At 36.5% G+C, this 25,853-nt stretch overlaps 2 protein-coding genes across 2 annotated transcripts; both read left to right on the top strand.

The window, feature by feature from the left end:
- The first annotated feature begins 464 nt into the window (after positions 1-464).
- Positions 465-16,844, top strand: LOC125801709 (zinc finger protein 658B-like). Its single transcript, XM_049478803.1, has 2 exons — positions 465-548; positions 15,007-16,844. The coding sequence occupies exon 2, from the start codon at positions 15,153-15,155 to the stop codon at positions 16,839-16,841; it is 1,689 nt and encodes a 562-aa protein (XP_049334760.1). The 5' UTR covers positions 465-548; positions 15,007-15,152; the 3' UTR covers positions 16,842-16,844.
- On the top strand, positions 16,842-18,896 carry LOC125801745 (zinc finger protein 585A-like; the record flags this gene model as incomplete). The annotated part of the gene is made up of 1 exon (XM_049478995.1): positions 16,842-18,896. A coding segment is annotated over one exon (1,335 nt), but the record flags the coding sequence as incomplete, so codon positions are not given.
- Positions 18,897-25,853: the final 6,957 nt, after the last annotated feature.

The following is a 25,853-nucleotide window of genomic DNA, read 5'->3' as shown; positions in this document are numbered from 1 at the left end:
AATTGTTCCACATGTAAACATTGTTCATATGGACTAACTGATAATAATAAAATAATAGCAAAATAATAATTTATAAATGTTTGATACTTTTTATACAAAAAAGAATTATCTTATATTCTTCAACACAGAATATCATAAACGGTTTCAGCACAGATTTATTAATTAAAGCTTTTAAACTGCAGTTTTAATCAAGCTCTGTGTGTAACTCCAGCATCAGTAGCAGTAATGCTAGTAAATCTATTAAATAAAAAACATTAGTTGTATGGGTACATTTTTTTTTCTATTTTAGTTAAATACTTTGTTCTACGTTGTAAAATTAAAGAAACCCCAGAGAAGTAGTTATACAGTGTTTTAAATGAGAGTTTTAGCTGTTAAGCTCCATTCAGCTCCATGCATTGAGGACTCCCTCGCGGTCTCCCTCTAGCGGTGATGGGGTATAACGTGATATAGCGGAGATCGGGCGGGACTGTCCATGACCCGGATGAGGCTGAGCTTCTGGGGTCTGTAGCTGGAGAGGAGAAAGAGCAGGATCAACTGAACTACAGGAGGTATGGAGAATCTCTATCTCTCTCTCTCTCTCTCTCTCTCTCTCTCTCTCTCTCTCTCTCTCTCTCTCTCTCTCTCTCTCTCTCTCTCTTCAACACACTGTTCTACATTCACTCCTACACCCACACCAACACCACACTCAACATGTGCAGCATTTACACCACCAGCACTGGATCTTCTCCTAGCTCTGCCCAGCCGTCTGCCTCTGGCCCACGGACACAGGTTTGAGTAGGGGGTCGCGGAGCTGGGGATGGGGGGCTTTACAGATCATACACAGGATAACGGAGCCTCACACTCCTGCCCTCTCCCACATAGAGAGGGGTCTGTGTGCAACAGGGGTTTCCCAGTGCACATGGACCACCAAGCCCCAGAAATGCACTCTCAAGCCCCAAGTTGTTGTTACCCTAAACGATGCATCGTGGATGAGCTTGTCTATCTGTGGTAACTACAAGAAAATAAAAACAGTTTATTCTAAGATAAGCCGTTTATTCATATTAATAGCTCTAATCTGTTCTCTGGTTGTATTGGTCTGTATTTGCTAATTAATAGATACAGTGCGCACAACAGTCATCATTGGCCACTGAAGGTTTGGGGCTTGAGAGTGCATTTCTGGGGCTTGGCAGTGCATTTGCCCTGTGAAGCACCTCTTGCCCACATCACTAATACACATGAACATCACTGGATCCTCTGAATTACGAGATCGTTTAAGTGTCATAATTAGAATAATGCTAGCGTTTAGCTAATGCTACAGCGCACTGAACTGACCTTACAACACAGAATGTGAGGGGACTATCAGAGATATGACACCGGCTGTGGAGCTCCGGTCAGATCACGATTTGGATTGTTTTTCTTTTTCACAGAGGATCATTCATAGTATCTAAATATCTGTAAATCATATATCATTTATATATAATCATATATAAATCAAGTATTTATAAACAGGTGAAAACCCTTTCAGTCTGGTGATGTTGAGCAGTGTAGTCTGTGTTATGCTGTCCGTACACTACACGACTACAAGACTTTTAACAGACTAAAGTCTGACTCCCTCTCACATCTAAAGACAAATCACAGACTTTTTACTCACAGACTTTTTACACGCAGACTTTTTACTTTGTTTTAAAGAGGGAGAGTTTGTTCGAGAACGTTAGTCAGTCTTTGTCCTGTGCTCTCTGCCTTGTCACTCGACTCACATCGGTTAAACCCAAGGTGTGTATGTCTTTCTGTCCCTCAACTGGAAAAAAAAACATGATTTCATTTCTAGAACGCAAAAACGTCCGTAGAGAGGACACTCTCTCTCTAAAGCATATACGTTCCATACCGGGCTGCTTAGAATTACATGCTCAAAAAAAGAACAATATATGTGAAATGTTAAAGTTATTATTCACTAAACGTATAGCTACATTTCCAGGACAAATTATAAGAAGTGATGATATTTAAGGTGGAATGGAAAATTGAGGGAAAATGTTAGTCACTGTTAGTCTGAAGCAGAGACTGTAAAAAAAGATGGACATTGTGTCTCCGTTCCCATTCATTCAATGAAAATGAAGCCAAAATCTTCCGCCATGTTGGTGATCCTGATACCCGAGTCTGCGCAGTAGAGACCAGAGGAGGGAGAAAGACTGTGGAGAGACCGCCTATGAGGGCTGCCTCGCGGTCACAGACTGCTGAGCGGAGCAGAGCCGAGCGGAGCTGACGGTCTGTTATTGGTCCCGCCCATAACCAGCCCTTTTACAATAACCACACCTGTTTTGAATAGAGCTGAATAACGTTTTAAAAAACGAATTCTGCTGGGATATAAAAATTTGGCAATATAAGCAGAGGTTACACTAGCTGTAGCATTTAAATAATGGAGGTAGAATTACAGTATATTAGAACAAATCTTGATTGAAAGTTGTTTGTTTTGCCATTGAAACCTATGGGGATGGCTGGGGTTACACGGCTTTCTGAAACCGAACAGCAGGGGGCGCCCGACCTGTGGTGGCTTCACTTTTGAGAGAGGAAGCTCCCCTGATAGCAGACTACTCCGATCCGGATCCGTTTTACCTCCGGCAGATCCGCGCTACAGTCAGGTCTGTTTAGTGGATCTGGTCCGGCTTCACTCCGGGTTCGGGTTATGATTGTGACTCACGTTCAGATCCGTTTTACTGACGGTAAATCCGCATAACAGTCCGTCTCATTTCACGCCTTCCATATGACTTCAGCACGGAGTCAGATACCAGATGTGAGTTCAGTGTCAGTTCAGTGTCGTTTTGCGGATCCGGGCCGCATCGGCGGAGCGGCACAGGAGCGGGAGAAATTCAAACTCAGCGCGAGGACCAACTGACATCTGCTGAATCTGCGCTTCAGGTGAGTTAACTAGCTAACTAGATATCAGCGTCATTTAATTACATTTATTGCTCATTTTTAATCTTGTATATGCTAAAGTTGATTTATCACGTGTATGTTGGATAATATCAATTGTTTTTTTGTGTATTTAATGTTAATTGTTGTCAATTTGTAGGCAAAATTGACAAAAAGCTTCAGTTAACGATACCAGTTAGTTATGCTAGTATTAGCTAGTATAACTAGCTAAGCTAACCAGGCTAACTAGCTGAAATAAACGCTGTTAACTCATTTTGCTCGAGTAACACACCTTTTTTTTTTATTAAAATAAACAACTTTAGTTATTCTTAGAACCTTAAATAGTTGTGTTTGGGCTTAATTATAATAAAGCTCGTCAGACGTTTTCCTGCTCCACCTTAAATCGTGCAGCAATGGCTTACTGACATTGACATATTTAAGCACTGTTTAAGGTGGAGTGGGAAATACAAAGAAGCTGGCCAAAAGTAAAAAAAAAAAAAAAGTAATTATACATTTTATAATTTGTTATAAACACAACTAAGTTACTGTCAATAAAAATATGAGACTGCATTTAACTTATTATTTTCCAGCATAAACTTTTCCATTCCACCTTAAATTTATTCTCACGTCGTGGCGCACGAAGGAGCTGGCCAGTGTCCATATCAGCAAAATGTGAATCTTTAGAATAATAATTGGGTAATATTTGCTAGCCTAAATCAGCATATGTGTAGTAATATTAAACAATATCTGTTCTGATTTCAACTTAAAAACACCTGTTCAAAGTTACTACAATATATTAATTATATGCATTTGCTTAGTAGGGCTGCTGAGGGCTGGGGACCTGAGATAAGGTGAGATACAATTATTTTAGCTAATAAAATGTATGTTTACAGGTTGGATCCACCTAATGCATTTTATGTTTAATATTACGGTAGTCTTGTTTGTTATACAACATATATTATGTTAATAGTTTATTATATATTTTGCCTGCTGCATCAAAGACCAATTCTATAAATGACCATTTAAGGAAAATGTCATAATTGCAAGCACCATTACCCAATGAAGTTCATGTTTATTATTAAGCAGAAAATTTGCATTCTGTATCAGAGGCCAATTCTATAAATAAATATATGCAATAACAGTATGATCCTAAAAAACACGTTTTGAGCCGAACTTGCCTTAAAGGGCCTCTGTGCCCTCTACTGCTTTGTAGTGTAGTAATTTTCAGAAGTGCTAAATATGTGACAACAAAGCTTTGAACATGGATCTTTCATGTATAGGTTGCTGCAACAGTGATTAATAGTTAGGTTTACAAAACTTATTGCCTCATTTAGTTTAGTTTGTTCATTATTTGCAAATAAGTTTTTGGATAACTCAATCTGGATACATAAAGTCTGATGCAAATCTGATGTATGGTAAGTTAAAGTTCAGCCTTTATTTTAAAAAAGAAAATGCTTAACTTACAATACTGAATGTAATTTTGTTTTGTTTGTTTTTTAGGTGTAATCATTTACCCATCAAATCACCTAACAAGGTAATTAATTCTATTTTCCAGCAGTTCTGTAATTAATTTTGACTTTAAGTCTGTTGATACACGTTTGATTTGATATGTTTGCTCTTAATGTAGCATTTATCCACTTTCTTATTTTAATTGTTTGTTGTGCCACTGCACTAAAAACTTTAAGGGACACTGTAAGATTTTCTTGATTAATTTATATACATTTTTAAAGAAGTAAATTTACAACCATAAAAATTAGTGTTCCACTCCATTGAGCTGTAATATACAGAATAAAAGTCCTCTCATGTCTGATCTGGGCTCCACTGTGTTAAAACAAGGCTATGTAAGTATTTGCGTGCCCTGCTATCAGAACTTTCTCAGCCTCGTTTCAACACCGTGGAGGTCAGATCAGACATGAGAGGAATATTATTCAGTGTATTACACCTCAATGGAGTGAAACAGTGATTTTGAAGTTCAGAATAGCTTTTAAGTTTGTGTTTTGTTTTCTGTCTGCGCTTGCTGCATCTCCCCCTCGCAGGATCAGCCTGGATCCTAACAGTACTTGATGCACTGAGCAGTGACATTATACATAGAGTAGTTAAGGTAAGAAATATACATTTCTTTCCTTTTAAAACATTTGTGTTGTTACGTATAATAACAATTACATCAGGCGTTATCAGATCGAGGTTCAAATTATCAAATCAAATTGTTGGCGGGGACCATTTAAAAAATCACTGGATATTGGTGTCCGTGCTAACTCTATACCCTTGAGTAAAGTAACCAAGTACTAATACTTCATTACTTTTCATCCCTTTGCTTTATCTTAAATGATTGCCACCTTTTGAACTAAAATAATTCCTAATCAGTTGTCTATTCCTGACTAGAAAACTAAAAATAACAGTTTTAAATGTTTTGCTTTTTTTTAAGCTGGAGAGAACTACTGCAGGATTTCTCCAGACTCACTGTAATTACACATGGTCACCATGACACACTAAATAGGACAGGGGTGTTTTTCCTGAAAGTGATCAATCTTAGCGAATAACAAACAAACTAACGCATGACGTGAGAAAAGAACGAGCCAGTTCTTCAAGTGTTTCCCATAGAGCTTTGCAAAAAGTTCAAAGAGCGTCTTTGTTGACTCCTCCCCTTTGCAATTCCTGTAAATCCTGTATTTCCTTGGGAATTCCATATAAGTGTGTGTATGGTGCAGTAACAACTGGGTTACAGAATGCACAGACTTGGAGTCTGCACACTTGCTAAGACCGTGACCATCACCAGTTGTCTGCAGGAAACCACCTGTAGCATAAAATCAGTGGGCAGTTAGGTGGTACATGGTGGAACTCTGTGGAACTGAGTTGACCTAGAGGCACACATATATACAGTGAGGAAAATGAACACCCTGCGACTTTGCAAGTTCTCTCACTTATAAATCATTGAGGGGTCTGAAATTTTCATATTTGGTGCATGTCCACCGTGAGAGACATAATAAAAATCCGGAAATCACAATTTATGATTTTTTTAAAATAATTTATTTAATTTACAACTTTTTCAGCAGGATTTGGTATCCGCAAAATGGTTCGAGGTCCTCAGCCCTCGCCTCCCCCAGCACAGAGGAAAACTACCAAGGGCGGTACTCTCATTATAGGAGATTCAATTGTTAGACATTTAAAAGTATCTAAGAGTAATGGCACAATTTCATGTCTTCCAGATGCTTGCATGCTGGTAGTCGGCAAGCGGCTCCCTGGGGCGCATTGCCAAAGCAGGAACCCCGGCACCATCGCCCTCCACGTGGGGATGAGCTTTCGGGAGCGACCGGCCCCGTTCCACAGAGACAGGCTTCTCTCTGTGAACATCGAGGCGGTGCTACGCTGAGACTGACTGTCTCTACCCAGTCACACCAGCCAAGTAGGTTTGTTTGCTGGTATTTCTGCTTGTACTATTTGTATGTCAATTCTTCATAATAGTGTAAATAAAACACGTTATCAAAATAGCTGGAAAATCTGTTTTAACAACTCCATTAGAATTAATACAAACTCGTCTGTCCTTCTGAGTTACAGCAACAACCACATTAAATCGGGGCTGTTAAATATAAGATCGCTGGCACCTAAATCAGTTACTGTAGGTTAAATTATCATTGACAATGCACTCTCTATGAGACATGGGTTAAAACTGATGGATATTTAGCTGTAAATGAGTCCACTCCCCCCAGGTTCTAGCTATTTCATCTACCCATGCAGGACTGGTCAGGGTGGTGGTGTAGTTGTCAGTTATAGGAATAAATCAAAATACAGAGTTTGAAGCTAAGTCATTTGAACTGTTTAACCTTATAGTCGCAGGCCCATCTACTGCCACCAAAACCCAACATTCATTCCTGCTGATAACTATGTACCGTCCTCCAGGACCATATGCAAAATTCACTAAGAAATTCAGTATATTTTTTAGCTGCAGTAGCTCTCAACTCTGACAGAGTTATCATTGTTGGTGACTTTAATATCTATTTTGAAAAGAAACAGGGCCCACTGAGAATAGCATTTAAATCAATTTTGGATGCATTAGCCTTCAATGAGAATGTAATGGGCCCACCTACTGATGTACTGACTCAACTTTTTTTTCATTTGGTGATCGTTTTGGCTATGTTGCAGCCAGGGGAATGCATTTTTGCAGAAAACCTGCTTTTTCATTAAATTTTTGAAATCTAATGTCTTTTACTCTCATGTCATTCATACTCTCTGGACGCATTTTGCACTCTCTGGACATGTTCATGGCAAAAATGTTCACACACCTACAAACTGCTCTTAAATCATTATACATCAATATTGTTTTGCTTTTTTTTTATAAATCAGGATTTTAACCATTTAAATAACTGTTTAATAATTTTATACAGTAATTACAGTGAGATAAAAAAATGTGTTTTCAATGGAAGTCAATGGGGCATTTTTGGCCACGAAGGTGTTCAGAGGGAGTATTTGACACTACATAAAAAAATTCTACCAATGCCCCATACATCTAATATTTATTATATGAGAAATAGTACAACTTTTGTGGGGGTTTTTAATGAATAATTAATCATGAATGTAATTAAACTGTCAATTAAAGGGTTAAAATCCTGGAATGTATTAAATATTTGATCATTTTGATCAGGGCTGGATTTGATTAAGTGATTTATGAAAAAATAGCAAAAAAAAATGTATATGAGTATTTTATTGCTGATTTTGTGCATGTACATTTTTGGCAACAAAGGTGTCCAGAGGGTGCAAAATTTAAATCTGGCACTACGTAAAAAAATAATAATGCAATCAAATCAATTTTGTTGCTAATCTTTTACATGTCCAAGACTCTAATAGTCACCAATGCCTCATTTGTCTGCTGTTTGTTTTGTGGAAAATAATTTTTGTGTTTTTTTTTTTTTTTTTTTGCCAAAATATAACAATAGTTAAAATATTTAAACTGTCATTTAAAGGGTTAAAATCCTGAAAATTATTTAATGTTTGATAGTTTTGGGTAGAACGGAAGTTGATTAAGTGATTTTATGAAAAAAAAAGTTTATTTATGTAAAAAAAAAAAATATTGATGTATAATGATTTAAGAGCATTTTTTAGGTGCTTGTACATTTTTACCACAAACGTGTCCAGAGGGTGCAAAATTTGAAGGGGGCTTGAGGGTTAACCTGAACATTTATCACCTGGCCGCTTTATTAGCAAAAACACAATTACAACTGCAACAACAAATGCATTTATCAAAAAACGCTGACTTATATTCTATTGTAAATAAAATACAATATAATTTTAAGTATGAGTTAACAAAGTTCTTAGCCTTACAAAGCTTTTGGGAAATGCACCCCAAAGCTATAAGTGCACTTTTTATTTATCTTTCTTTTAATTTTGGGTGCATAATTCCAGTAAAATGGTAATTATTTATTATGTGAAATGGTATAAATGAAAATTAGCTAGCCCCTATTAAATACAGCTGTGACATTTATATATCTTTTAGAAATTTGGTCAAATGAAAAACACTTGTCATTTTAGTATGCTATATTCATTTCTAGCCACTTCTTTTCTGCTGTTTCTGAAATAAAATATTTTCTTATTTTGTCTTTTTTATAGGCTGCACTGTAGTGGTGTTAAGTGTCCAAGAATGCTCTCATCAGTGGAGGCACAGCTGGCTGCAAAAAACGTCTGTGTCTGCATGTTTATATTATGTGAATTAAAAATGGTTTTATTATTAAAATAATTGTATTAATGCCTGTTGATTTATAAATTGTTTAATTGAAATCAAATTTTATTTAAGTAGCTTAATTAAGTATTGCATTTATAACTGATGGTATTTTATTTAATTAGCTTAAGTATTGCATTTATAAGTGATGGTATTTTATTTTAATTAGCTTAAGTATTGCATTTATAAGTGATGGTATTTTATTTTAATTAGCTTAAGTATTGCATTTATAAGTGATGGTATTTTATTTTAATTAGCTTAAGTATTGCATTTATAAGTGATGGTATTTTATTTTAATTAGCTTAAGTATTGCATTTATAAGTGATGGTATTTTATTTTAATTAGCTTAAGTATTGCATTTATAAGTGATGGTATTTTATTTTAATTAGCTTAAGTATTGCATTTATAAGTGATGGTATTTTATTTTAATTAGCTTAAGTATTGCATTTATAAGTGATGGTATTTTATTTTAATTAGCTTAAGTATTGCATTTATAAGTGATGGTATTTTATTTTAATTAGCTTAAGTATTGCATTTATAAGTGATGGTATTTTATTTTAATTAGCTTAAGTATTGCATTTATAAGTGATGGTATTTTATTGAATTAGCTTAATTAATATTGCATTTATAAGTGATGATATTTTATATAATTAGCTTAATTAAGTATTGCATTTATAAGTGATGGTATTTTATTTTAATTAGCTTAAGTATTGCATTTATAAGTGATGGTATTTTATTGAATTAGCTTAATTAATATTGCATTTATAAGTGATGATATTTTATATAATTAGCTTAATTAATATTGCATTTATAAGTGATGATATTTTATATAATTAGCTTAATTAAGTATTGCATTTATAAGTGATGGTATTTTATTTAATTAGCTTAATTAAGTATTGCATTTATAAGTGATGGTACTTTCATTAATTAGCTTAATTAAGTATTGCATATATAAGTTATGGTATTTTATTTAATTAGCTTAATTAAGTATTGCATTTATAATTATTGTATTTCATTTAGCTAACCTAATTAAGGATTGCATTTACAACTAATGTTTTTTTATTATATTATTTAAATATTGCATTTGTAATTTAATGTACTGTATTAAACTCTTTTAATTTATCAATGTAAAAAAGAAGTCAAATAGCTTAGTGCTCTTTCTTTACTACTTTTATTTTGAAATATGTCATTATAATCATTAATAAGTAGGCTGGGGAACGTGAAAAGGCCGTGGCTTGGCCGTAGCTAATACGGAACTAATCCGGGGCTGATCCAGATCTGGTCCAGATCTGTAACGGACCTGTTCCAGCGAGTGTAACGGTAAGCGGATCCGGCGCGGATCCGGCCCATATTCGGTCTAAAGGAAACGCTTGGTCTGGACTGGTGCTGGCCCAGTATCTTTTTGACTCCGTAAAACGGATCCGTGACGGTTTTGGCCCGTTGTGCATCTGGACCCCGGCCCAGAACCGTTTTACGGATCCGGCGCGGAACTTGTGATAGACTCGGCCCGGATCCGGCCAGAATGCTTTTTGCTATCTGGGTCTGTTCAGCTATACACAGTCTATGGTCTGAAGCTAATGTGGTGAAAGTAAAAGTGATCTGCAGCAAGTCAGAAAATTACAAAGATATTTATGAGATAAAATGAGATACACCTTCATTGATCTCCTGGGGTAAAATTTATTTAGAGTTTATTGTAAAAAAGTCAATATAGTAGAGTTTAATAGTGTGGATTAGTGTATTATAGTGTGAAGTGAGATATTATAGTAGTACAACATTGTATTTAGTATTGGACAGCAGCAGTGTTTCTGCTACATATATTTTGCAGCTGGAGCCTGCTGACAGTCTACTGCAGAACGAGCAACAACTTCAATTGCTGCTACATTTATTTTTAACTCCCTAATGGAAAACCCCACCAGGGTGGACTCAAGTGCAGACAGAGTTACAAAATAAAGACAAAAAACTTGACAAAACAGTGTAGTGTAGTGACTGGCATTGGAGTTGACTTTCACAATGTAAAATATTTTTGTGCAAACTACTCTTTGGGTGGTTGAGATGTGCTTTCCACAGAGTAAGGGTTTATTTGTTGAAAAACAAAATGGCCAAGTACAGGCAGTTCAGAAAAAAGGAAAAAAAAATTGGTTAATTACAGAAATGAAGCTCTACCACTTCACTTGAATATAAGCTACTTACATACAAATAGAATAACAACCAATCTGAACTGCATCATCAGCTTTTCTCTTTTAGCATGAAATGTAAGGGCGTAGGAGCGGGCTTGATATTGGGGGGGACACATTTGCCAGTATGAACCCAAGCTCACCCTATAGTTTCCTAGAAAAACATTTGTGGAAATTACTTTTAATTAAAAGTAAATTATTATTATAAGGTGATTTTACAACCTAAACATGTTACTCCACGTTACAGGTACTGTGGTTAGAAAAAATGATGCATGTAATGTCTGAATTATATACATATGATAAAAATGATCAGTTAACACCTAATATTTAAAATAATATAACAGATTTGGTTATTATTATTATTATTATTATTATTATTATTATTATTATTATTATTATTATTATTGTTATTATTATGTCTTGGCATGTCAATTCTGTTGTATATTTACATTTCCTCCTGCGCTTTTATTTTTTTTCTACTGAGAGCTCTTATTAAGATGGTGTCCTTTTATGTAAAAGAATGTAACTTTACGTTTCATAGAGATTTTTATAAACGTCAGGACATGTGGTCTTACTGTGAACTACAAATGAACAGAAGTCACGTTACAGCAGTGTTCCTCAACCCAGTTCTTACATATTCTACTGCATATTAACACTGTTCTGCATATTCTAGAGCTTCCTCTGCTTTAAATGCATTTAAGTGGTGGTATAATGTGTTTAATACACTGCTGTATATACATGATTAATTGATTGTTTATTAGCTGATCAGTTGGAACACAATTTTAGGGCAGTTATCAGGGTTAAGAAATTGCTTTAAACTACAAACATAAAGTACTGTACTACATTCTGGCTACCCACTACATGCAGCTTCTAGCTAATTAGTTAGCTAAATGAATTTTCGTTCATTATAGCTCACAGTAAGTCCTGTAATCCTAAATTAATAAACACAGTTTGAAAATAAAATAGTGATTAGGTGATCAGGTCAAAGGCAAGTTGAACATTACATATATAGTTTTTTTTTCTTTAACCTTGACTCCCAATCTAGATCATTCCAAAGCTAACTCACTAACACAGCTGCAGTTTATTAATCACAGTGTGGGTTTAATCTGTGTGTTGATTCAGAGAGTGTATTTTTATCCAGCTATCAGAAACATATCATCTGTTGATGTGGTTAGCATACAGTTACCTTTCTTTTAAAAAAAATCACCGTATCCAGATCTGTTTTAAAATCAGCTGAAGCTGCTGCACCCCGGTCCCGCTGCTAAATCTCACAGCGAGGGGGAGGGGCTTCCCCGACAGCAAACTGCCTCTTCTCTGCACGCCGCAAAACCAGCCAGCTGATTGGCTGTTTCTACTGAGAGGCGGGACTTAATACCTGAACCGGCTCCGTGATTGGTCCGGTCTGTCTCCTGATCTGAGCAAACTGATATCATTTTTGGGGTGGACATGTCCCACCCATCCCCCCGGTTCCTACGCCAATGGGCAGATCAAGTATTTAATTAAAAAATTCGGCTGTGCACCTTCATTGCAGGACAGTGTGAGCTCCGCGCAACAGTAGCTGAGCTCTGCGGTACAGTTAAAAAGCTCCACGACAGTAGATAACCTCCGCGGTACAGTTAAAAATCTCGTGCGACAGTAGGGGAGCTCCGCGGTACAATTAAAAAAGCTCCGCTCGACAGTAGGTGAGCTCCACGGTACAGTTAAAAAGCTCTGCGCGACAGTAGATGAGCTCTGCGGTACAGTTAAAAAGCTCTGCGCGACAGTAGATGAGCTCCGGGGTAGGGGAGACCAGGTATGAAAGTAACACGGGGATAGTTGTAACACCACAAATTCCACCAATAAGGGATAAGATATGAGTTATGTGACAGCTTCAGTTCCCTCAGACTGTCATTCCGATCGTCCGAGGAAATGTTCAAGCCACTGACATCATTTGTCTTCAAACTACAAGGAAAAGTTCAATTCTGAGATAAGAAAGTATTTTTATTTTTTATTTTTGTCTTTTGCAATTACTGTTGTAGTTAATGTTGTAAGTGTTATATCAGGTGAAAGTACAGTTTATGGAGTAATGAATGGTGTAACTGTCTCTTGCTAATGTTAAAGCACCATGCTAATTTAGCTAGCTAAACAAAGAATGACAGGGGTGGGGTAGGTTGTAACAAGACTTTTTGGAAATGTTACAACCATCCCCGGGCATTAACATTATAGTTTTTTTTTTGTGATTTTACTAATTCTCCAGAATGCCTAGAACATGGCTGAGGAAAACAGAAAGAGGAGTGGATGCCAAAATTCTAGAAAGAGCAGCAGAGGAGGTTAAGATGGGACAATCAGTCACTTTGTACAGATACTACAGAAAATTTCAAGGTTTTAAAAGACCAGGGCTCAAAGGACCTTCCACGTGTTGGATATGTCAGTCCTTTTTTGAGCAAATTCAATTGATTTTTTGGTAAGCACTAAATAAATAAACAAGTAAATAAATAAATAAGTAAACAAATTGGCAAATTAAATGAAGTTCCATTCCAACTTACCCCGGCAGGTGTTACAACCTACCCCGGTAGTGGAATGATTGTAACAAAAGTACACTCTGTAATTGACATAATCTGAGAAGTTATGGGATATGATGGAGGACATTTAAATGGTTATAATTTGTAGTAGACAAATGTGGGTGCTTTATCAAAAAGTTTCATATCTGTACCTTTTAAAAAATAGGTATTTTGGGGTGTTTTCCAAAAAGTGTTACTTTCATACCCGGTCTCCCCTAAAGTTAAAAAGCTCTGCGCCATATCTAACGTTCCACTCTTGACCTTGTGACTGTGTTACATTGATGATTGTTTTCCAGTTTTAACAATGTCTTCCTTTTAGAAATGAATGTAACCATGCTAGAAATTAGCCATTTATTATTGTGGCACTGTCACTATGTTGCAAAAAGATTTAATACAGTAATGTTCTGTTTGTTTAAATTGTCCTTTCATCTTTTTATCTTCTCACATAATTTAAGCAAAATGTATAGGCCATTTGAATTGAAAAATCGTTCCAGAAAAATCGGAATCGAATTGAATCACCAGACACTGAGAGATTCGCACCTCTTTCAGGAGGACACTGTGCAATTTTAACCCGATCTGGTCGGATGCGACTGAATTTCATAATAGGCTGAATTTTAGCTTCATCATGCGTCGTTTGTCGTGCAGTGTGAGAGGGGAAGGATGTTTGATTAATTGCCCAAACGAGCAACCGATTTCTTCAAATATAAAAGGGAATTTCAGTTAAATAATAGCGAAGTGAAATTAAATAGATTTATCTTCAGTCAAAGAGCTTTTTTCTTTACATTTTTTATTTCCAAAACTGCACTTTCACGATGTGGGAGAGAATTAGTGAGAATAAGCATCAGGTGTATCTGTCTAATTCTCAAACGGCAAAACATCTCCTATGTTAATCTAGGAGTAAGTCAATGTAGTAAGCATAAATATAAATCCTTATAAATTTTAGAAACAATATATAGCTAGTAACTAATAGTTACTGTGCACATTTAAGTAAATTGTATTTTATAGTTCCGGCTGGTAAACAGAGGCATATCCGCTTTCCGACGCCGATCAGCAGACAGTAGGCTTTCTATTTGCGATGTCTTCAGCAAAAATAAAAATAAATGATTTTCAGCGCATCATTCAAGCTTCCACAGCAGTAGAGTTTAGATTATCAGCCCGAGCCTGACCCGATTCCCGACCCGAATTTACACATGCGAAGTGAGGAGAAACATTACATAAGGTGAGCTAAATTAGGTTCAATGCGAAGGACAGTCAGAGGTATGGAGCTAATTCTAGTTAGTTGTTGGTAGAAACAACACGTGTGTCGGCTTCGTAGAGTGTGTTAAGCACAGAGTGCTATACGCTTCAAATAAAGGCTATAAAATTAGGCAATATGCTTAAAATAACAAAAATTGTTTGTTCAGAAAGTATTTTATATTCTTAAACATAGTGAATTATATTAGAGTAGAAGAAAAGTGTTTTCTTCTAAGATCTGTGTTTTCGTGAATAACACTATAGGCATAAGGCAAAAAAGAAAACATTATCTAAAATGTCTCACTTGACAATAAGGTCATACACAGACTATTAAATGTTTGAATAATGTGTCAACATTTATGCCTATGTTATGTCAGTCACATATGCGGTATGTTGTGCCTCTTTAATTAATTGACCTGTTTTTATTTTAATATTCAATGGCAATTTTCTTTTTGTTTTCCAGAAATGAAAATATTCTCCTGAAATTCATCACCAACAGCCAGGATATTTAACAAAGAGCACTGTTAAACTGCTGAAGGAGGTGAAGCAGAAGCCATCCTGAAGAATCTCCAGAACACGCAGAAATTGTTTGATACATTTAACAGACAAATGAAGCCCGACATGGAGAAACAGCAGCATTCTGTCAAGAGTTTTACTAAACAGAGTCATCTCAAAAAACACCAGCGCATTCACACAGGAGAAAAAACGCATCACTGCTCAGACTGTGGCAAGAGTTTTACTGCACAGAGTCATCTCAAAAAACACCAGCGCATTCACACAGGAAAGAAACCGCATCACTGCTCAGACTGTGGCAAGAGTTTTACTGCACAGAGTCATCTCAAACTGCATCAGCGCATTCACACAGGCGAGAGACCATATCACTGCTCAGACTGTGGAAAGAGTTTTATTAAACAGAGTCATCTCAAAATACACCAGCGTATTCACACAGGAGAGAAACCGTATCACTGCTCAGACTGTGGAAAGAGTTTTAATCAACAGAGTGATCTCACAATACAGCAGCGCATTCACACAGGAGAAAAACCGCATCACTGCTCAGACTGTGGGAAGAGTTTTACTCAAGAGAGTAAACTTAAAATACACCAGCGCATTCACACAGGCGAGAAACCGTATCACTGCTCAGACTGTGGGAAGAATTTTAATAATCAGAGTATACTTAAAATACACCAGCGCATTCACACAGGAGAGAAACCGTATTTCTGCTCAGACTGTGGGATGAGTTTTAATCAACAGAGTCATCTCATAAAACACCAGCGCATTCACACAGGAGAGAAACCGTATCACTGCTCAGACTGTGGAAAGAGTTTTAATCAACATTTTAATCTCAAAATACACCAGCGCATTCACACAGGAGAGAAACCGTATCACTGCTCAGACTGTGGAAAGAGTTTTAATCAACATTTTAATCTCAAACAACACCAGCGCATTCACACAGGAGAGAAACCGTATCACTGCTCAGACTGTGGAAAGAGTTTTAAGCAACAGAGTCATCTCAAAAATCACCAGCGCATCCACACAGGAGAGAAACCGTATCACTGCTCAGACTGTGGAAAGAGTTTTACCGGACAGGGTGATCTCAAAAAACACCAGTGCATTCACACAGGAGAGAAACCGTATCACTGCTCAGACTGTGGAAAGAGTTTTAATCAACAGAGTACTCTAAAAATACACCATCGCATTCACACAGGAGAGAAACCGTATCACTGCTCAGACTGTGGGAAAAGTTTTACTGCACAGATGACTCTCAAACGACATCAGCGCATTCACACAGGAGAGAAACCGTATCACTGCTCAGAGTGTGGGAAGAGTTTTGCTCAACAGAGTACTCTCAAAATGCACCAGCGCATTCACACAGGAGAGAAACCGTATTACTGCTCAGACTGTGGGAATAGTTTTATTCATCAGAGTCATTTAAAAATACACCAGCGCATTCACACAGGAGAGAAACCGCATCACTGCTCAGACTGCGGGAAGAGTTTTGATACACAGAGTCATTTTAAAATACACCAGCGCATTCACACAGGAGAGAAACCGTATCACTGCTCAGACTGCGGGAGGAGTTTCAATCAACAGAGTTATTTCAAAATACACCAGCGCATTCACACAGGAGAGAAACCGTATCACTGCTCAGACTGTGGGAAGAATTTTAATCGACAGAGTAATCTTAAATATCACCAGCGCATTCACACAGGAGTGAAACCATATTACTGCTCAGAGTGTGAGAAGTGTTTTATTACACAGAGTAAACTAAAAAAACACCAACAAATTCACACAAGATAGCACTGCTCAGACTGTGGAAAGAGTTTTAATCAACAGAGTGATCTCACAATACACCAGCGCATTCACACAGGAGAAAAACCGCATCACTGCTCAGACTGTGGGAAGAGTTTTACTCAAGAGAGTAAACTTAAAATACACCAGCGCATTCACACAGGCGAGAAACCGTATCACTGCTCAGACTGTGGGAAGAATTTTAATAATCAGAGTATACTTAAAATACACCAGCGCATTCACACAGGAGAGAAACCGTATTTCTGCTCAGACTGTGGGATGAGTTTTAATCAACAGAGTCATATCATAAAACACCAGCGCATTCACACAGGAGAGAAACCGTATCACTGCTCAGACTGTGGAAAGAGTTTTAATCAACATTTTAATCTCAAAATACACCAGCGCATTCACACAGGAGAGAAACCGTATCACTGCTCAGACTGTGGAAAGAGTTTTAATCAACATTTTAATCTCAAACAACACCAGCGCATTCACACAGGAGAGAAACCGTATCACTGCTCAGACTGTGGAAAGAGTTTTAAGCAACAGAGTCATCTCAAAAATCACCAGCGCATCCACACAGGAGAGAAACCGTATCACTGCTCAGACTGTGGAAAGAGTTTTACCGGACAGGGTGATCTCAAAAAACACCAGTGCATTCACACAGGAGAGAAACCGTATCACTGCTCAGACTGTGGAAAGAGTTTTAATCAACAGAGTACTCTAAAAATACACCATCGCATTCACACAGGAGAGAAACCGTATCACTGCTCAGACTGTGGGAAAAGTTTTACTGCACAGATGACTCTCAAACGACATCAGCGCATTCACACAGGAGAGAAACCGTATCACTGCTCAGAGTGTGGGAAGAGTTTTGCTCAACAGAGTACTCTCAAAATGCACCAGCGCATTCACACAGGAGAGAAACCGTATTACTGCTCAGACTGTGGGAATAGTTTTATTCATCAGAGTCATTTAAAAATACACCAGCGCATTCACACAGGAGAGAAACCGCATCACTGCTCAGACTGCGGGAAGAGTTTTGATACACAGAGTCATTTTAAAATACACCAGCGCATTCACACAGGAGAGAAACCGTATCACTGCTCAGACTGCGGGAGGAGTTTCAATCAACAGAGTTATTTCAAAATACACCAGCGCATTCACACAGGAGAGAAACCGTATCACTGCTCAGACTGTGGGAAGAATTTTAATCGACAGAGTAATCTTAAATATCACCAGCGCATTCACACAGGAGTGAAACCATATTACTGCTCAGAGTGTGAGAAGTGTTTTATTACACAGAGTAAACTAAAAAAACACCAACAAATTCACACAAGATAGAAACCGTATCACTGCTCAGACTGTGGGAAGTGTTTTTAGCTAGAGTCATCTCAAACTTACACTGCACAATAAGACAAAGTAGTGCAAAATAAAATAACTTTAAATATGATGACATTGAATTGCTACCTATTTTTAAAATATTGTACATACAAAAGTAAGAAGCATACACGGTATATTAACTGCAAACTGTAAATATTCTTGCTTTGCAGCTTCCCCTGGCTGTTGACATTATTCACGTCACTATTTGCTTATGCCAAATTAAACACGGTTGATTTTATCTGAACGCAGGGCGCAAATCCGACTGACAAAACGTTTCCTTTCAGTCCTAATCACCTTACCTTGAACGATCGAGACAACGTGACCGCAGCTCCACTGCAGCTGGACTCTAGCAAGACTCTGAAAGTGATTTTATCCCGACTCTGAAAATTTGTCTGCAACAGTGAAATCGCTTGAAAATCATTAGGTGTAAGGTCGGCATTAGTCTTTGAAATGTTGATGTCGTAGTTGTTAGGACTAGAGTAGGATTCTTAGCTTGCAATTAAATGTTTAAAACCAAACCTACAGTGCTTATGATTAGGTTTTGAATGCATTTAATCTATTTTCTAGCATATGCAGATACAATTACACTGCTCAAAAAAAAAGTAAATAAAGGGAACAAGTGTTATGTGTGTGTGTTAGTGTTTAAACAGGTTAAAAATAAAATTGGTTTAATCAGTTTTATTCATGTCTTTTTTTCATGTCACAATTTTTCTTCTGCTGAAAAATTACATGGTTTCTATTTGTTTCTGCTGATTTTATAGTGTTTTTTCTAAACGTTTTGTTGTCAAGATTTAAAAATCAGTTTAAGCCCTTTTAAACCCGTTTGACAGCAAGAGCAGCCTTGTGGTTTAGAATCATAAACGGTAAAAAAGAAAATACAGAAAATAACCGTAGGGGAAAAAAATTCTGTCTTTTATGTAAAAAGAGAATATAATTGATAATCACAGTAAAAAATGTTTTAATTAATCTTAAATCTGTACATTTAAATGACAAGAATCCTCTGTTTTTAACTCAACTGTACAAATTTTAAGGGGGTTGAATGTTAATTTATGGGGTAAAAAAAGTGTAAAAACACACTCGCTGACATACACACAGTCTTTGATGTAGAAATACAGGGGTGGGTTTCCCGAAAACGATCAACCTTAGCGAATAACGAACGAACTAACGAATGACGTGAGTAAAGAACGAGCCAGTTCTGCGAGTGTTTCCCAAAGAGCTTCGCAAAGTGAAAATTAACGAAGGAGGTTAAAGAACGTCTTTGTTGACTCCTCCCCCGAAACAGCGCACTTAATCGATCCACAAATATCGATTCAACACTGCCAATATGCAGTATTTATTCACTATTACACCCTAAAAACGTAGAAATGTGTTGTAATCAACAACATTATACAAATTATAATATTTAAATTACAAAAGGATGTACTTTGGCATTAATAAAATACTCCTAAAGATACATATGACTAAATAAATACTCGAAAATCTAATCTATTTTAAAACATTAAACTTTTTTTTTACTTTTTTAAAAATATTATTGTTAATATATATTATATTAATAGATGTTATACTAATATTATTAATAGTAATATTGATAGTAATATTAATTTATTATTATAATTATTAATAATATAAAATTAATATAATAATACACACATATATATATATATATATATATATATATATATATATATATATATATATATATATATATATATATATTAAAACCAAAAGGAGTATGTTTTATTATACTTTATACACTCTGTAAAGCTCCAGCTCATCCTAAATCACCATCTCAGTTGGGTTTAGGTCAGGGGATTGTGAAGGCCATGCACCTTTTTGTTTTCTAGATTATTCCATATGCGTCAATTAATAGTTTTCATGGTTTTAATATTAATCGACAATAAAAAAAAAAAAAAAAAACATTGAATGTGTCCAACTTTTGATTGGTATTTATGAGCTGACACACCCCAGAGTTTGCCCAGATGAACGGCCACAATGTTGGTTAGAAGCACCTGATTAAGGAATAATATTAAATATTACCTGCACATTCACCGATACCCTTTACAATACGTGTAGGTGTGATTAAAGACACCGCAGGCGTCCCCTGCACCGGACCTACAGTACCAGGAATTTTACCAATATCATGGAAATATATTGTGTTGTGCTGTAATTCCCTGGTTGGAAGTGTATATAAGTGTGTGTATGGCACAGTAACAGCCTGATTACAGAATCCACGGACTTGGTGACTTTGCAGCTTTGCTTAGACCGTGAACATCATCTGGATTTTGGATTATTTATTCGTGGGTTTGATTGGTCAATTCCAATGTGCCCAGTTAGATTACAAGCCACAGACAAAGTTGGCATTATAATATAATATAATATAATATAATATAATATAATATAATATAATAAATCATTCACTCACTTACTCACTCATCGTCAACCGCTTTATCTGTTAAGGGTCGCGGGGGAGGGGAGGGGGGGGGGGGGGGGGGGGTTGGAGTCTATACCAGCCGGCATCGGGCGGAAGGCAGTATACACCCTGGACAGGCCGCCAATCCGTCGCAGGGCAGACATACACACATGCACTTCCACTCACACACTCACACCTAAGGGGCAATTTTTAAGTCTTTGGACTGTGGGAGGAAACCGGAGCACCCGCAGACACGGGAAATAATATAATATAATATAATATAATATAATATAATATAATATAATATAATATAATATAATATAATATAATATAATATAATATAATATAATATAATATAATATAATATAATATAATATAATATAATATAATATAATATAATATAATAATTATAGAATTATAGAATTAATTGTAACATAATATAATTGCTTGAACCACGGAAATTATATTTTTTCTCCCTCAATATTGGCGGTCCCTGGTTTTTAAGGTGCTGAACTGCAAGTCGAGGTCCCCTAAAGAAGCTCTTAAGAATAACGAGTGGGTCAGGGCACTCGTTAATCTGCGAGCGACTTTACGTAGTACTTTAGTTACGCACCGGTTTGGGAAACACTCTTTAATTAACGATCAATCTTAAGTACGAGTTAACGAAGTTCTTAGCGTTACGAAGCTTTCGGGAAACCCACCCCAGATCAGTAAAGTAGTTTTACATTACTTAGATTTTTGCTGTAAATAGAAAGTAACACACTGAGCCTAATAATATATACTGTACGCGTAACCCCTGATTATTACTATTATTATTTAGTAGGGGGTCAGTCACAAAGCCTGAAGATATCTGCCAATAGCATTCTGAGGGAGGTCATTCTGACTCTGCCCCCAAAATGTCAAAACCACCACTTTCTACACTCGACCGCATAAACTCCACTGGATTTCAGCAAAAACAGCAGCAGCAGGCAATAAGCACCTGCTGTTTTTTTTTTTTTTTTTTTTTACTATTTTACTTGTGTTTACATAAACATAATACCATCTCTTGCATGTGACAAAAAGCAATTCAATAATTTTGAATATATGTATGTATAAATGCTCTAAAACTCACTCCCAAATTGACATATTACAATAACTGCTCAATCAAATGAACAGGGTAACCATACAGTGAAGAACATTGGTATTTAAATCGTGTGAAACTGACACCAATAAATCCATAATTCCTGCTATTTTCTAAATTATAGGACTCCCCCTATCACTAGCAATACCCCCAACACACCAGGAGGGCGAAGACCAACACATGGTTCTTCCAGTACATGAAGGACAGTGCAGCAGCTCGGCTCCGGTACATCAGCTCACAGACGCCCTGTGCTGCAGACATCACCGTAGGAGTGATGTGGGGAGAGAGCGCCATCTACCCACCCATAAGGAGCAGGGCCAATTTTGCTCCCTCTGAGCACCGGCAGCTTGATGGCAAAGCTGCATGAGCGGGGGTTCGAACCTGCGACCTCCTGCTGTGATGTAAATGTATTTATTTAACGTGATTCATAATTAATAAGGAGGGTAAATTATTTTTAAATCATGTACGTAATTTTGACTGAAGATAGTGACAAGCTGCAGAGATTAGAATGTGCTTACGTGACTTACATGGGCGTGCAGGACAGGTGAGCACACGATCTCATCCCTGAGGCATCAACCATAAAACATACGTGGCACAAGTTACTGACCAGTGTACTGGAAGGTTCTGGAAGCTACGTGTCACTAAAATATAAGCTTCACCCTCGTCCCAGGCTGTAGAAATGCACCGGGCCGACTGGTCGAGACTGGCCAGGTGATGTGGCAGGATACGTGGACTTTTTACCATATAAGGCAATGGCCTGAGGGGACCTAAAAAGGTATAAATACCCGAAGATGATGGCTGTACCGGGGAGAGGCTTGAACACACGCTTTGAAATGTATTCTGTCTTTTCTCCAATTAAATAATTGCTACTTACTTGATCCAGACGCTTTAGACTGCTGGACCACTCGGCGCCCCCAACAAACCTGTAATTCTTAAACTAAAAACACTTTCTTTCAAAAGGCAAGCGAGCACTGAATGTTAATCTACACCGATTTCTCCCCTGAAAACTGTTTATTTGGGTGTGTAAAGCGCTTCTGTTTATTTACAGTAAACTTAGATTTCCAGATTTTTCCAGCACTGAGGCAGGAGCATTAGCATTAGCAAAATTAGCTTGTAAAATCACTCAGTGTTGTTACCAATACCACACCTAACAGCTAAAGTTAATTATAAAGGGAAGAATTAACAATTACAAACAGCTTGTACATTATCATACCATTTAGGCTATATAACAACAAATATATAGGCTATAAAAAACACAAATTATATGTGTTTAAGACATTCAGGCTGCTAATAGTATTTTATTGTTTGGAATTGCCTGCTAGTTTAGCTTAGCTAACTATCTATATAGCATTGGCTAGCTTAGCTAAAGGTGGCTAAAACCTTACCATACCTAAATTAATGTACCTCTCTATCCAGTTGCTGTATTTTTTTAACAAAACATTGTTCGTGGTACATTAAAAAATGTGGTGCGTGCTCCACACAGTTTTTTTATGCACAGATTTACAAAAGTGTTAGCAATAGTAAAATGTTTTATGATGTGATTTTTTTATGTGGGAATAATGTTTAAGTTATCTACAGTGGGAGCTGGCGTGTTTCCTTAACGAGACTGGCAGAGAGGAAAATAGAACTGATTAAATAGGCAGACATGGCCCACAATAAGGGAACCAAAGTAGTTAATGTTATCTATCTAGCTAATGTTCCCAGTGCTTTTTTTTACCAAGTAGGTAATGTTATCTAGCTAGCCAATGTTCCGAGCATTTTAACCGGTAGCTAAAGACAACACAGCTAAACACAGCTGCCAAGACCTTCACCAAGTCAAGACATATTTTATTCTTTTAATTCGGATACAAACTTTCCTGCACTTCCTTCTAAGTAAGATAATGTGGCCAGCAAGGCATCCCAGACGTTGTCCAATCCGGACCCAAACCAATAAACTACTGAGAAGGATTTAATTCTGACCATGTTCATTTAAAGTGGCAGACGTTTATTGTCTTTATGGTTTACGTTCTTTACAGCGCAGTAAACTTACAGACAGTGTTGGGCACGTTACTTTGAAAAAAGTAATTAGTTATAGTTACTAGTTACTTCTCCAAAAAAGTAACTGAGTTACTAACGGAGTTACTCCAGTATAAAAGTAACTAGTTAGCAGTAAAAGTAACTATTGCGTTACTTGCCCCGTTAAAAAAATGAACAAAAGAAAATAAATTTTGTTATTAGAAAATTAACATTAGATTATTAGATATATATAATAACAAACGAAAATAAACCCAAAATGTTGACAAAAATATAATCTAAAAAAAAAAAGAAAATTACTAAGACTTGTAATACTGAAAAAAAAACCGGAAAAACCAAATACGCGTGTGGGGATAAAAAATTAAACAAACCAAACCACACTCAAAGGAAAAATGTATATATAAACAAAACAAAAGAATGGACAAAAACAACAATCCATTAAAAAACATATTTAAAACAATGACAGGCTTTTTGCGCATAATAATAAAAGTTTTGGTTAGTTTCAGTTTCAAATCATGAAAACAGCTCACCAAAACCTCAACCTATCCTTTATATTTGACAATATTTGATTAACTTACAGGTCTTTACTTATTTTTATTTAACTGAACTGAGTTATATTATTTATAGCCTCGCGCTGAATTCAGCTCCGAGCTGCAAAAGAGAGAGAGAAAGAGAGAGAGAGAGAGAGAGGCGCAGCGCATTTTGCCTGATTTCTCTTGATTAATTATCAGTACATTTGTTGTAATAACACAAATTTAACTACACTTGTCCGACCTTATTTATTAAAACGTTTTTTTTAGAAGAGAGATGTTATTCTGCGCGCAATGCCGCGCGCGCTGCGCCAAGCACCACTTCGCGTGCCTGCAACATTTAAGAGCGCTGGATGAGATTTTAATTAATGAATTAATATATTTAATATTTTAATAAATTTGCCCTGGTGATAAGAAACGAATTCTAACGTATATCTTTATATTTCTGTGTATTTCAAATGTTTTAAGTTTTATATAATTGACGGGCAGAACCACACGCCGACAATGTGCTTTATTTTTTCAGATATAAAAGTGAAATTGAGTTAAATAATAGCAAAGTTAAATAAAATAAATTTATGTTTAGTCAAAGTTCTTTTCTCTTTTAATTTTCCATTTCAAAAACTCTAGCTTTTGAGTGAGAATAAGCATCTGTTGAAATTCTTAAACAGCAGAATGCCTGTCTGCTACAGTTAGTTATTTAGTCTGTGTACTAAACATAAATATAAATCCTTATAACTGACATAAATAAATATAATTAATAATAAATTATAGTTACTGTGCAGATTTTTAAGTATATTTTATTTTTATAGTTGATTGCTGAAGGCTGTGAGTGAGCTTTATTTTTCTGTGGTAAAGAAGGGTGATCTATCGCGCAAAGCTTTTTTCTGCCACCAAGATAGAAACACGCCAGAAATTTACCTGAACACACATCATTTCCAGACCACCACGCCCATCAGCGTTAATATATTCCAAAAGTCCAACGCTATTTCAAGGACAAGTGCAAGGCATAAAAATAGACTGTTGAAGGGGTGTATGATAGGACCCTTTGTCTGTATGTGCGAAGTTAAAAAAAAGTTCATTCAGCTGCTAAAGTAACGTGCAGTAACGGGGTGTCGGAAATGGTAAAGGCGTTATAGTTACAGTCAAAGTAATTAGTTAGATTACTCGTTATTGAAAAAGTAACGGCGTTAGTAACGCCGTTTATTATAACGACGTTACTACCATCACTGCTTACAGACCAATCACGTGTCACCAAACAATCACCAAACGCTCTCCTCAGTTTATCAGATCTGTGCAGATGCAAGCGCGCGGAGCCACACAGACGAAGCAGGCGATGAGAAGTGGGAGAATAAAGCGAGAAAAGCTAATACAGATGATGCGCACCAGAAAAAAACACATTAAAATACTACAGTTATAAAACATATTAACAGTAATGTAACCGATCGGTGTTACTTGGAGGAATTCCACTTTCTAACATTAAAGCACAGGTTACCATTTCAAAAGGCTGCCATACTGATGGCTAGAACACAAATTCCAATGGAAATTACACTAACAGGCTCCCAATC

This window comes from Astyanax mexicanus, chromosome 4, assembly GCF_023375975.1.
Source record: "Astyanax mexicanus isolate ESR-SI-001 chromosome 4, AstMex3_surface, whole genome shotgun sequence".
NCBI classification, from domain to species: domain Eukaryota; kingdom Metazoa; phylum Chordata; class Actinopteri; order Characiformes; family Acestrorhamphidae; genus Astyanax; species Astyanax mexicanus.
The sequence above is the reverse complement of the archived record's forward strand: the minus strand, read 5'-3'. Positions and strand labels throughout refer to the sequence as shown.

Bases quoted from the DNA above. Each gene is read 5' to 3' on its own strand.
- LOC125801709 (XM_049478803.1), top strand. From the start codon at position 15,153: ATGAAGCCCGACATGGAGAAACAGCAGCATTCTGTCAAGAGTTTTACT.